Source organism: Danio rerio, chromosome 19 (genome assembly GCF_052040795.2).
Source record: "Danio rerio strain M-AB ecotype USA chromosome 19, GRCz13ab, whole genome shotgun sequence".
Classification (NCBI taxonomy): Eukaryota; Metazoa; Chordata; class Actinopteri; order Cypriniformes; family Danionidae; genus Danio; species Danio rerio.
Window position 1 is genome coordinate 36,692,501 of NC_141039.2, and position 14,774 is coordinate 36,707,274.

Sequence of the window (14,774 nt, forward strand, 5' to 3'; positions counted from 1 at the left end):
ATCAAAAATATTTTTAGTGTTTCTGACCTACAGCAACCTCTGATGGGCTATTTCAGCAAACAGTTTTCTAAGTTTTTTTTGCATCCCTGCACTGATAAAAAGATGACCATACATGATTGCACTTACCGCTCATCGTAAAATTATTTTTTTTATTTATTAGGCTACACTATGTGTATACTGTAATTGCAAGCACTTAATTTAGGAAAATTGTCTTTTGATTCCTCAGATATATCTGAGCTGGGTCTGCCTGTTTCAGACCACTGACTTAATATTTCCCGCTACACTTTGATTAACTATTATTTGTACTATTATTATTATTTTAAAATATAATAGTAATTATATGCTATTTATATACCTCTCCCCCCAAACACACACACAAGCATCTTGTCATCTTGTTTTGATGTTCTTCAATGGAGATCAAGCATTAATACGGGATTTCAAACCCTGCTGTAATTTGCACCCTGCTTTGGCTTGTTTTTTTAACTGTGAGAATAGCCAAGAAGGGCATTAAAACGTCAACCAACCATTTGCTATGTAAATGTGGGAAAAGTCTTGCATCCATAGTCTGTATAAAAGCAAAGCGAGTGGTGAGCGAAGACCTGGGGCACCCTGGCATGGATCCAGCCTTCATTTCCACTGGCTGGAAGAAGCTTGCGTCTGCCAGGACTCCAGGACAGCTGGAGCCACTTACACAGCTGGAGGGATTCAGGTTAAGTGCCCACGCCGTCGGGAGCGGCAGCAGGCTTTGTAACGGCTGCTGATTGTGAAGCAAGAAGCGCCTGACCCAAGCGGTCGGCCCTGAAAAGAGATGCGGGAGTATTTCACACAATAGCTCCAATATCTCAGCGTGTTCTTTGGCACTGCTGTGGTGCAGAAGGGGGTTTTGTGGCAAATGAGAAACGTTGCAAGGAAACTGTTTTCAACAAGACATACATTCAAACAGCGACTAAATGAGGCCAATTGCGAAACCTGTTCCTGTCATTGTTAAAATGTTTAGAGTAGGCCTGGGATCAGTTTTAATGCATCTCACCTGTAAAAGCTACTGTTTCCCAAGCTTTCAACAAATGGCCAGCTCACCCACTAAAGCAGAGGTCACCAAGCTTTTTAAACCCAAGATCCCTATCCTTGGCCTTGCTGTAAGGCAAGATCTACTTATCGAAAAAACTGATGAAAAATTTTAAGGAAATATTTGCATTTCCATTTTAAGACCTTTTAATTTAGCATTTTTGATCTACATGCAAAATGCAGTATATATATATATATATATATATATATTTTTTTTTTTTTTTTTTTACAGCAACCAAGAAAATCTTTGACAATGCTCCTAGATGACATTTGGAGAGGTGGAAATTTGGGTGACAATGCTCTATGACATTAGCAGGAATCAGATCACATGAAGTGCCATTGTAAACCATAAAAAAAGGATGGTAACACTTTATGTTGTTGGTCAATTTAAGTATTAGTAGACTGTCTGCTTAATATCTGTTGATACTGCTCCCCCAACAGACAACTAACTGACTATAAGAAACTTTGCAAGAACATGTCAACTTACACTAACTCTAACCCCAAACCTAACCCCAACCTAACAGTCTAATCTAATGAGAATAAGTTGGCATGTAGATGCAATGTAACTTAAATTCAACAAACGAATCATAAAAATAAAGTGTGACCAACAGGACTGGTAAAATGATGCCAGGACATTAGCATTTTATAAGTTTATAAGTTTATTTATAAACTAGTTTCGAGAGGATCACATGTTTATGATTGACCACGTCTGGTCGCTCATTACCTAACACGCGATTTACTAATCAGACGATTCCTAAGTCACTATAAATAACCAGAGTTCCATACCTCAGTTATCTTCGTCTTGAAGAATTCTCACAGCAAAAATGTCACTGGTTCAAGTTCTTACCAGGCCAGTCAACATTTTTTGTGTGGAGTTTACATGTTTTCCAAGTACAGGGATTTCCCTTGGTTCCCCATTTCCTCCACCGTCTAGCTCTAATCATCAGTATATTTCTCCATAGCAATCCCTAATTTGTCTTTAGCCGTAAACAGCAGGGTTGCTCTCAAGATCCATCTGAGCTTAAACTTCCCTCTCAACCTGCAAACGGGAGGGAGCCCCTGGGTCGAGGATCTTATGAGCTCAGGGCAATCTCCTGGGACAGCATGCCAAACATGCTTTATACTCAATTGTCAGCTAAGTGTGAACACTAGAAATAAGCTGTAATAAAACTCTACAAATAATAATAGTATTAATAATAACTGCAACAATAACAATAATAAACATAATAAAACATAACGATTCAGAAATTGCATGTTCAAGTTCAAGAGCTTAATTATTATTGTGTTAGGACTCCTATTAAGTCCTTGTAACGTGGAGTTTAAGTGTCCGGTGCATATGAAGAGAGAGTGTTTCTACAGGTGGTTTGTCAAGCCCACTCACCTGTGTGAAGCAGACTTAGAAATGCACAATGTATTCTTAGAGATATAGAGTGATTTCAAGAAAGTGTTTGGTGCAAACTGGTGCAGTTGTCTGTTAAAGTGTAATAGAACTGAAAAGGTGTGTTTTCTACTGGTGGTTTGTCAACCCCACTTACCTGTGTGAGGCACGCTCAGAATTTCATAATGTTTTAAGGTTTTTGCGTGGTTTGGTGGAGAGGAAAGATGGTCCTCGTTTTTTGAGAGCTGGGGTTATGGATAACATATCAGAGAGGAGTAAAATGATTGGAGTTGAGGGCTCTAACAGCTTGTGGAAAGAAACTGTTGAGTAGTCTAGCCAAGTGGGCTCTAATACTGCCAAAATTGTAACCCACAGTTTTGTATCTTATTTTGCAGCACAAATTTACAATGGTATTTGAAGGCACAATGCTGCTTGTAGCTGGATGCTATTGATGGGGCTTATAGGGTCCGATAACACTGAATGCATTATTTGAGGTGCCTTTTTAAGTTTCTATTGGCAGCAAAGCTGCTTATGTGCCCTGGATGCCTCACATTTTTACTCTTCTTGTTCTTTGTAGAAATTGTATGTTTTTGGCATGTTGCAGCCTCCACCATTCTGAGCTCAGTATATCAACATTTACGGCTGTTGACTAAAATAAAAATCTAAAATAGCTGGTCGTTCAGATAAAATAAAGAGAGAACATTATTTATGATGCATTTCTTGTTCTTCTGTAATTTTTGGGATCTACCAGGAGGGATGCAACGATGTGGATTTTTGGGCCGATATCAATAATAAATAACTTTTAAGATTTGGAGGCCGATAACCAATATATATATATATATATATATATATATATATATATATATATATATATATATATATATATATATATATATATATTTATATATAGGTCGATAAATGTAATATTTCAAAATATTGTATTTTTATACAGTTTTATACAGTACTTTTTTATTTTAAAAATGAGCTGGTCTTATGAACTAAATAGCCTACTCAAACCAAAATAAGCAATAATTTAAAAATTGAAAGGTTATATAGATATATTCATGATTAACATTTACATAAACCAGCAAGCCAAAAATAACTGATTTCCTCCGCATGGCAAATTAACATGCAACTTGACTGTTGCATAAAAATAATAGGGTAGATAACAAAAAGGGATTTAATTAACAAGCAAGTTAAATAAATATAAACAAAATGAAAATAAGAGAGCTAAAAACTGAAACCAGCTCAAATGTTCTTAATTAAAATGTCTTACAGTAATATACATATATGCAAATATGTAATGTCCGAAAAAAAAAAGTTTTAAGAGGTGTTTTGACAGTTCAGAGCCACAGTATAGGCAGAAAGCTAAATACAGATAATATGTTTTACTTTAGAAAATGCGGCATAAATTCATGTAAAGGCTGTCTGATCAGATGTATGTGTGTGTGCGGTGGTAGCCATCACATGAGCACATTATAATCAATATGAATATTCCAATCAAACGGAACACAATCTTACATCAACGACACATGGCAAGCAATGCGTTGATAATAACAAATTATCATAAAGATTACAAACAACACAATGAGTTGTCTAGCACGTGTGCATCGCTGCTGTTGTTTACCCATGTAATATTTTTTCCTGAGGCGATTTAAACCAAAATACACAATAATACTCTTTCAAATCTAGAATGAGAAGGAATATGGTTACTTACTGCATTATTAACGCACAGCAACACCACATCAAGGAAGGATGGACTTTGAAGGAATAAACAGTGTGAGGAAAGCTCTGTTATAGTGCACTGGACAAGTCTGAACAAGTTAAAAAGATATCGACCTAATTTTGACATCGGACCAATAACGATAACATTAAAAATAGCATTTATCGGCCGATAACGATCTACCAGGAGAGATCACGATTAACAGGTTGGCGACCACTGCACTAGAGTCATTATTGTTTTCTGTTCTGCTTGAACATGATAGTTTTCATCTTGAGCAGCTCATTAGTTGTGCATCTGAAATGTTCTTCTCGTAGTCTTCTGTTTAAGAATGACCTCCCAAGAGGAAAAAGCAAAAAAATAAATAAATAAAATAGATGCAAGGGATGGTTTCTTAAAGTCGCTGGTGGGCATTTCAATATCCCGGCAGCTGTGACACATCTTTTGATGGATGGGGCTGTGGTGGCCCTCAAACACGGCTGTCTGACTTCCACCTGAAATTTTCATTGACATTTGCTGGAATCAAGGGCAGTGTAGTTAAGAGGGTGGAGAGGGACGTTATTAGATCCTGATGCGCTGAATGAGAAAAAGGATACTTAATAACGTAGGTTTATATCCCACAGCATTACCATGGCCTTTAGCATATGACAGAGCAATTTCGTGGATTCGGTATTGGCTTTGTGTTCTTGAAGGGCCTGTGCAGGGAGATCATGCTCTAGTGATGGATTGATTCTCAGTGATGCAGAACTGAACGAGGTGGAACACAATGCTGAAGTGGGTTGAATTATTTACAGACTCAATCATGCACCCGTAATGCTGCTTGCAGATGCTGATCTCTCTCTTTCTGGATATGAAGCGATTCACTTTGATGATACTGTTGTGCTGTAATACATTCGCCTTGGGTCCAAAATAGCCTTTTCATGGTTGTATAATATGACTTAATACTGGATGACTTACTACAACTGCTGATACTGAAGTGCACATTTGATGGACATTTTACTATACCATAATGTCATGGAATAAAAGCTATGGCAAAGCAATTTTTAGGCTAATGTAGTACGTACTATACAGTGTGCAGTTTTTGACAAAGTTTTGGTCTTTGAAAATGAAGTTTCACAAAGCGGGTTTTCCTATCAATGCCATAGAAAAGCGATTCTATGCGTTTTAGACTTAGAATAGCTCTGCATTGTCCACAAACATATTTAAAAGCACCCTATCCTTATTTGCATTTGTTATCAGTAAAATTATTTTATTCTATAGACAGTGCTTGTTTCTTAAGATGAAACATAACCTGCCCATCACTTTGTATTTTGTTAAAATATTTAAAATATTTTATATATAATAAAATGAAAATTGTTTTTGGCTTATTAGAGCCTCCACTATTCTGAGCTCAGCTGTTGCCGGCTTGCGGCTTATGGGGTGTGGAAAGTTATTAATATAGAGAGCTGTACAGTATGCCAACATTTACGCCAGTTGATCAAAATGAAATGAAATCTTGGATCGAGATAAATAAAGAGAGAAACATTAATTATGGACCCTGCTTTTTTTCTAAATAAAAAAATAAATAAATAAATTAAATTATTTCGTTTTATTTCATTTCATTTTAATTTAATTTAATTTAATTTAATTTAATTTAATTTAATTTAATTTAATTTAATTTAATTTAATTTAATTTAATTTAATTTAATTTAATTTAAAAGTTAAATTAAATTTAAATAAAATGAAATAAAACGAAATAAAAATAAAATAGAATAAAAATATTAACTAATATTAACAAACACAACTTTGAGGTTTAATAATGCATTAGTTAATGTTAAAATATAATTAATAAATGCTGCTGGAGATTATACATACTAAGTTAGTGTTAAAAATGCATTAACTAATGGAACATCATTCTGAAGTGTTACCAAAAATATATATTTTATATATATATAATTTTTATAGAGTTGTATTGTAGTTCTCTCATGAAAAGCTTGCTTATTGTTTGTTTGAACAATAGTGAAATTTATTACTAGAAACAGTGAAAGACTAGAAAAAAGATTTAAGAAATGGATAACAGGTCTGGGAATTAACCAAAGTTATTCTTATTATTTGTTGTTCAGCTCTGAGCACACTTCAATAGTTCACCTAAAAAAAAATATTTGCAGTTATTTACTAGTAAGTTTTTTTTTTTTTTTTTTTTTTTGTATCTTCAGCAGAGTATTGAAGATTTTTAGCTGAAGCTGTGGTCTTTGGTCATTCATAAAATGCAATTACAGAAAATCGCTTCCTATAATTTTTGAGTCAAAAGTCTAATAAATTCCTGTAACTTCTGACGATAAATTGATGATACACTGTAAACATACACACTGGTTTCCACCATATTTCTTCATGTTATCCCAACACAAATAGATTAATACAAATAGCATTCATTTTTTTTACAAATTTAAGTGGATTGAACATAAAACAATTAGGTGGTCCCCCAACAAATCTCAAGAATTGTGTTGTTTCAGCTCATTTTAAATTAGTAGTTTGAACAAGCAGAAGAAATCATTTTTGAGTGTAGGTATAGGTCTTTTTAAGTGAAACGTTTGGTCTGTGCGCGGAACTGAATTACCTTTAATAACTCTTGAGTGCTGTTATTTACATTTTAAACTATTTACTATTTATTTTCTCTACAGGATAATGACGTTCGAATCATCATCGGTCAGTTTGATGAGAATCTGGCTGCTAAAGTCTTCTGCTGTGTAAGTTAGCACAATCATATCCTTGTCAACTATGCATGTAGTGTACACATAAGCTGCATCACCACTTACAGTACTGTCAACCTCTTTTACATGCACTACAAACACATTTAACATTTAGCTGCGTCAGCATTGAACAGACTGCACAATCAATATACAGTAGTTGGCTTATCAGCTTTTTTTGTTGAAATAGATCAGCAGAGTCCCTGATCTCTCTCTCTCTCTCTCTATCTCTCTCTCCCTGTATGTGTGTGTGTGTGTGTTTGTGATCCAGGCCTACAACCTTAACATGTATGGCAGCAAGTACCAGTGGATCATCCCGGGATGGTACCAGGGGAACTGGTGGGAGCAGGCCAACTCTACAAACTGCACCACGAGGAAGCTGCTGACAGCCATGGAGGGCTACATCAGTGTGGACTTCGAGCCCCTCAGTGCCAAACAGATTAAGGGAATATCAGGAAGAGTGAGTGTCTGCAGTGCGTGGGGATCTCAGGGGCTATGAATGACATTTCTGATTTCTCACAGAAAAGAAGGGAAAATGATGCAGTGCAGTTTTAGCAACTACACATTTCTGTTTGAGCTTTTCTCAGTTTTCCCTGTTGAAATTAAACCAGTTTAGACCAGCACAATCAGGTTTATGTTGTTTGGTTTAATTGATTAATTGTTTTTTACAGAATTTTTGGCCTCATTTATGTAACGGAGTAAGTGCTGTGCAGGTAAACCTTACTCCTCTGACCGATATGAGGTGCTCTAGCGACAGATGCTAGAGACCATGGTCTTGAGCCTCCTTGTTAGAGCAACTGACTTTCATACAAAGAATTGCCAGTTCGATCCCAGCACATATTGGGTTTAGTGGTGTAGGACTGGCAAAGTTACATTGGTGCCGTGATCCGATTGGGAGTTAGGTTTAGGGGGGTGAGTGTAACAGAGGTAAGCTAGTGAAGTGCTGTGCAGGTAAAACCTCACTCCTCGGACCTCTAAAAGATGGTCTAGCGACAGACGCTATAGAGACCATGGTCTTTAGACTCCTTGTTTGAGCGACCGACTCCCAAGAGTCGCTGGTTTGATCCCAGCTCGGAGCGGGTTGTGTGGCATAGGATGAGCGGGGTTACATTTAAACTTGCGCTGAAAAAAATAGCTCAAATAGCTCATGAATAATGGGTTTTAATTTTATTTGTGCTTTTGAATATGGAACCTTGATCCCTGCTCCTACAACTTTTGATGTTGAAATTTTTTATTGTCATTTTAGTTGTTTGAAATGATGAACAGGGTTGTTACCACCAAAAAACTGGGTTGTTATTGTAATATTATTGTTTTATAAATTATCTCTGTTACATTTGTTACTGTGTATATTATTTTTTGACCCTGGACCACAAAACGGTTAATTACCAGTGATGGGTATAATGCCGATATAAATGAACCATGTTACTAACAGCGATACTTTTTTTCTCTAGCGAGTAATTAATTGAAATACTGTTTCTCCCGTTACAACGCAGTTACCGTTACTGACAATAAAATGCACGTTTCAATAATTGAGAACACTAAAGAGGATTTCATTTGAGCAGCGTCTCTCTCAGTCATAGGACCTCTCTTTCTCTGGGGTGGGTGTGAGTGTGTGTGTGTGTGTGTGTGTGTGTTCAGGGTTGGAGCAGGACAAATAACCAACCAGTGATAATGATTGGTGTGTCTGTGAATGTGGTGTAACTGAGAATGTGCTGATTGGATTAGATAGAGTACATTTCCATCATTTGCCAATAACAGGCAGAGTAGGGCAGGTGTTCACACATACACACAACAAGTTCAAAGGTAGCCTTTGCAAACTGGGAATATAAGCACTACTCTTCCCTCGTTGAGGTGAAAGGCAAGAATGTTCATGTATCGTGCAACTTATGCCCAGGAAAAAAAGTATCTCTGCGTTGGTGACAAGTAATTCTAATCTAATGAAGCTCCTAACGTTGTCATATTCTGCCACAAAATTAGTGGCTACGCAGGTGATGACTTGAGCTTTGCTTTCAATGGAGGCGACGAAGCCGCGACGTCAAAGCAAATAAAACAAAATTTTCTCCACCGAAACACTTATTACTCAGACAGGATTAAGCAAAATAATACTCATCAATTACTAATTGAAAATTAGGTTTTGATATATTTGCAGTAGGAAATGTACAAAATATCTTTATAGAATATGATCTTGTTACGAAGCGGACACTGGACAACAGACATACGGATCCACATGCATTTTCTTAAAGGAAAGGTCGTACAAAACAGGAGCATAAAGGTAATCCAATAAACAGTCAAAATACAAGTGAAAGGTCAGGCTAGGTGGTAAAGAATCAAAATGGTAACAAGGCAAGATTCAAAACACGCAAAATCAAACAAGACAAAATGCTTTGTAATGTTCAGGGGAGAAACGAGACTCAGCAATGTGAAAGTAAAGTGTATATATAGTCCATGTAATCAGTAAAAACAAGCTACAGCTTTGTCTGTTTCAGTGTCCAGATTAGTATCAGCTGTTGATGGGTGCAAAGAGTTTTGGGAGTTGTAGTTCATTAGGAAGTAATCTCCAGTGCAGGGCAAAACACCGCTGGTGATCACAACAGATATTGTAATACTTTTTTTGGCATAAAAGTAAAATCAACACGTTTGACCCATGCAATGTTTTTGACTAAAAGCAAAAATACACCCATGCAACATTTTTTTGTATCAATTGTATTGTTTAAATCTAAAATGTCACTTTGTTGAACTATAGAACAAAATCTCAACATTAAAAGTTGTTGGAGCAGAGATCAAGTTTCTACCATGGAATTTGAAAGTGCAAATAAATAGATAACAACTGTGAACTATGAGCTACACATTTGATAAAGAAAATATATTATTTACAGTGTGTAATCAAAACAATATCTACTATATTCATAACATATAGTAGATAATGGGGTCAAAAAGTCAACATCAGAGAACTAGTGCGAACAAAAGCCAACTTTATTGTCTACCAAAAAGCTAAGAAACAAAAATGGTAACTGATATAGAGTATGAAGAAATAAAAGGCAATAGTTTTGACATAATCTGAACACAAGTGGCGCTTTTAAACACTAATACCAGGTGAACACGATAATGTATCTCCACTGACTGCACATAAATCTTCTTTTTTCAAACATTGTTGCTTGTATTTTCAGACGCCGCAGGAGTATGAGAGGGAGTACAATCGAGAGCGAGATCAAAAGGGAGTCGAGACCAGCAAATTCCACGGCTTTGCATATGATGGCATCTGGGTGATCGCTAAAACACTCACGCGTGTCATGGAGCTCCTGAGACACAAGGAGAGGCACGACATGTACCACAACTTCACAGTGGACGACCGAGAGGTGGGAAAGATGGTCCTCGATGTGATGAATGAAACCAACTTCTTTGGAGTGACGGTATGTTAACTGATGATATTATAAAAGCTGCTGTGGTTTCTTTGGTCTCAGGATTCTAATGTAGTGATATTTTCCAAAGCTGAGAATTGCAAAGGCCATTCAGAGTCAAATGAAAGGTGCTTTCATTCCTGCAAACTGCTTTTGTTAAACTGTATCAAATGTGAATTTAATTTTAAGTAGTTTTAGTATTTTAAGTAGTTTTAAGTATTTTTAGTAGTTTGAAATTAAAAATTGTCTTTATGGTCATGTACATTATGGCACAAATATTGTTATGGTATGCTAGTAATTTTTTGCTATTTTACACATTTATTCAAGTGTAAAGTATGGTATTCCAACCAGGTAACAATTCTTTCTATTAACTTGTGGCTTATTACCTACCTATTTTTAGATTTTTGGCTGTTTACTAGTACTTATAAAGTAGATATTCTGCATAATCTAATTGTACATCCCTAATCTTAAACCTAATACTTACTATAAACCCAACTACTACATTCATAACTATTAACAAGCAGAAAATTAGAAGTTTTTTGAGGCAAAAGTCATAGTTTATTAACAGCGAGAATTGTACCTTAAAATAAATTGTGACAATTTAAGGCCGGCTCACATGGTGCGATTTTATTTATTTATTTATTTATTTTTTTTTTATATATATAATCTTGAATGATTGTAGCATGTCAGACTTCACGAACATGGCTCCTATGTCACACTTTAAGATCTCAGCTGTCATAAAGTCAGACGGAACGACAAGGAAAACGCCCCTGGTGTTTGACGTCATCCACATGTTACACTTTCACTATCTCGCGTTTTGAAATGATTCCTCACAGCAAACGTAAACAATCTGTAGCGAATTTTCGCATGGATTGCGTCATCAAATTCTAAGGTACTATTGGTTCTAGGATTAACACTCATCGCAGCTGTTGTCACACTGCAGGAAAGTGTCTGCAATCTTTTGACACTGCCAGAATTTCATCGGAGGAAAATCTGATCTCAACGGGCACTAAACGACTGTCAGTGAACGTGTCAAACCAATGATCAAAGATCACGAATTTTAGCCTAGGATTTCAGGAATCTTTTAGGATTTCCTAAATTTGTCTCAGATGACAAAATTGTGGCTGAAATCTCATAGTGTGAGCAGGGCTTTAGTGTAAAACCACTAAAAATGTCAATTAAAGTCACTATTAAAATGTAGAGTGTAATGTTTGTATTAAAAGTCAACAAAGCAGAGATCAAGAGAAAACACCGCTTGAATCATATTTTTTTTCTCACAGTGTTTTCCTACAGTGATTCACTTGCATTTTTATCAATGGAAGTGTTATAGTATCATAATTGAGCAATAAAGCAAAATACTGTACAGCACAAAGGAGTAAACAAGGTCTAAAGACCATGACCCTTCAAGATGACTAGTATGAACATGAAGGTTTTTGTCTATTTGTGAATCCACACCAATAGGACAGTTTTCAGGTTCATTAGTAATTTCAAATATGAAATGTAAACTTAAATCTTTCTCTGTAGCCTTGAAGAATATGATGTTTCTCCATTTAAAAAGACAAGTGCTGTACTTGCCAATTTTCAAAAGCTGAACTGTTACAAACAGCAAACTGCCTTTGGTAAACAAGTTATTTTATTGACATTTTAAATAGATAGACTATGTGTGTGTTTGTCATTTAAATTACTGTACAAAAACTTTAATGAGCTGCCAGCACTTTTTTGGTTTTCTAAATTTATTGCTGTTCATATTATATATTGCGCAAATTTTGTATATAACCACTCAAATGTGAATAAAAGGCACATTGTTATACTGTTACATTTCCAAACATCCGATGCTGTCAGCACAGAGACCATTGTCCCACAATTCAATTGAAGCAAAAAAACAAAAAAAAAAACAAAACAAAGCAAAACAAAACAAAACAAAACAAAACAAAACAAAACAAAACAAAAAACAAAATAAAACAAAATTTAAAAAAAATAAAAATGAAATGAATTTCAAAATTTTCACCCTAGACCACAAAACCAGTCATAAAAAGAAGAAACGAAACAAAACAAAATACAACGAAACCAGTCATAAAAAGAAAAAGCAAAACGAAATGAAACCAGTTATAAAAAGAAGCAACTAATTGAAATTGATTTGCTGCAGTAGAGAGTAAAGTCTAGTTGGGATATCACTTTAACATAGCATAATTTTTGTGACACTGTACAACAAATAATATTTATACATTACAGTGATAGTTGGGTTTAGGGTAAACGTAGAGGTAGGTGCTAATACAATACAAGTAATCTCTAATTTAATAAATAATATAAATACTTCTCATTAACTTCCGATTGCTTCTAGCAACTACAACGGCGCCCATTACCCGTCATATAACAAATAATATGATCATTATTGGGCTGTTTAAATCACTATATATATATATATATATATATATATATATATATATATATATATATATATATATATATATATATATATCAATCAGAGTTTCAGAAATTTCACAATTTAATTAAAATATTTGTCTATATTTGCAGAAATGGCCAAATAGAAACGAAATACGATATTTACATAGATCATTGACTTGACGCGTCAAACTTGACAACATGGGAACTTTAGATCGCAACGGATTCTTAGTAACATTCACAAAAAACTCACTCAGGAGGGTCAGCTGGAATATTTAAAACTCAATCATGAAAGGGCTAAAATTAAGTTTTGATTTGTTTATAAAATTTACAAAATGTCTTCATGAAACCTAATCTTCACTTAATATTCGAATGATTTTGGCATAAAAAACCACAATAATTTTGACCTATACAATATATTTTTGAATATGGCAAAAATATACCTGCGTAAAATAAGACTGGTTTTGTAGTCCAGAGTCATATGAAAAAACAGAAAATCAACCGGAAATCACCTACGAAAACCTGTAAGTAAAAAATAAAAATAAAATAATAAATAAATAAATGTGGCATTTGCCTATTTTCATCAATCTAATCACAAGTGGAGAATGTCAAATACAGCCTGAACGATTTGACGTTTCCCCACTCGAAAGACAGGTGCTATACTTGCATTTTCTAAAGATGGAGAAATGTCAAGGCCATCCTGTGATCTCCAAGTCAAAAGAGAGGTGCTTTCATTGCTGTAAAGAGGCTGAGGGAGGGTAAGCGTTTATGCAACTTGGGATTGGAGGCTAGTAATGCTAAACATGCGATGTCGCTGACAAAATGAGAGCCAGATAAGAGGCGCTGAGATATTTGGTATGCAAAGAGTGTCCTGTCTGCAGACATCAGTGAATGTGTGTGTGTTTATGAGAACACACCGCTGCGGGCCGCCAAAAGAGAAAATCACAGAGCACAAAAAGAAGTCAAGTCAGCAAATCTAAAGGCACGCTCTGAAGCCCAGGCTAAAAAGTATCTCTGGAGTTTTGATATTGTCGTAAATGCTGTTGGTTTGGGAAATGAATAGGGGTTAATGGGCATTTGGGTTTTTTAGTACAGTATGTCCTCCAGCTCTCCGTCTTCAGCTTTTATCCAGCATTTATCTCTCATGTGTAGCAGAGTGCGTTTTATGTTTGTTCAGGCCAATAGCAAACAATGCATGTGCGACAAGACTTCAGTGTAGAAGCTTAATGGAGAGGAAGGAAAAACAAACAACGGGCATAAAACAGAAAATACCGCTGGAAGACGAATGGAGATATACAGTGGGAGCAGAAAGCAAACATTTAGACATCCTACAGTACCTGTCCACACTCAAAAAATAATGATTGCTGCTTGTTCAAACCACTAATGTAGAATGAGAGGGGTAATTTTATTAGATTTAATAGCTGGTGATTTCTGTTTTTAATTGTTCATTTTTACTGTTATGTTGAGAATATGTTTGTTGTCATTAACTTTTACTTTTTATGTGATTATTCATGTCAAAATAGTTAACTTTTATTCAGTTTATAAAATAGACATGCTAGTGTATTCCCCCACCTTGAAATAACTGACAATTAACAAAAGAAATAATTTTTGAAAATAGCTTTGCATTAAATATCTTATCACATTTATAAAATATTTGATCTCATATTTAACAAATTGAACTTAATTAAATTCCTTAGATTTTTTTTTTTTGTTACTCATTTTGTTCTGAATAATGTTTCATTTTAGTTTTTGAACAAAACAAATTTAAAAGTCCCACATTTAAAAAATAAATAAATAAATAAAAAAAAAAAAAAAAAAAAAAAATATATATATATATATATATATATATATATATATATATATATATATATATATATATATATATATATATATATATTTTTTTTTTTTTTTTTTTATTTAACTTTTACTTTCAGTCCCTAATGCAGGGGTGTCCAAACTCAGTCCTGGAGGGCAGGTGTCCTACATATTTTAGCTCCAACTTTCCTTAACACACCTGCGAGGATGTTTTTAGAAAAAAACTGGTTAGAGCTTGATTATCTAGCCCAGGTGTGTCTGATTGGGGT

General features: G+C 34.9%; 1 protein-coding gene across 3 annotated transcripts in view; it reads left to right on the plus strand.

The window, feature by feature from the left end:
- gabbr2 (gamma-aminobutyric acid (GABA) B receptor, 2) overlaps positions 1-14,774 on the plus strand; it is a 378,463-nt gene that overhangs the window by 252,214 nt on the left and 111,475 nt on the right. For all 3 annotated transcript variants that reach the window (XM_087294608.1, XM_087294607.1, NM_001144043.1), the window contains exons 5-7: positions 6,824-6,889; positions 7,161-7,349; positions 10,057-10,299. In XM_087294608.1, coding sequence (XP_087150734.1) covers positions 7,176-7,349; positions 10,057-10,299 — 417 coding nt within the window. In that variant the 5' untranslated portion in view covers positions 6,824-6,889; positions 7,161-7,175. The remainder of the gene's footprint in view (positions 1-6,823; positions 6,890-7,160; positions 7,350-10,056; positions 10,300-14,774) is intronic.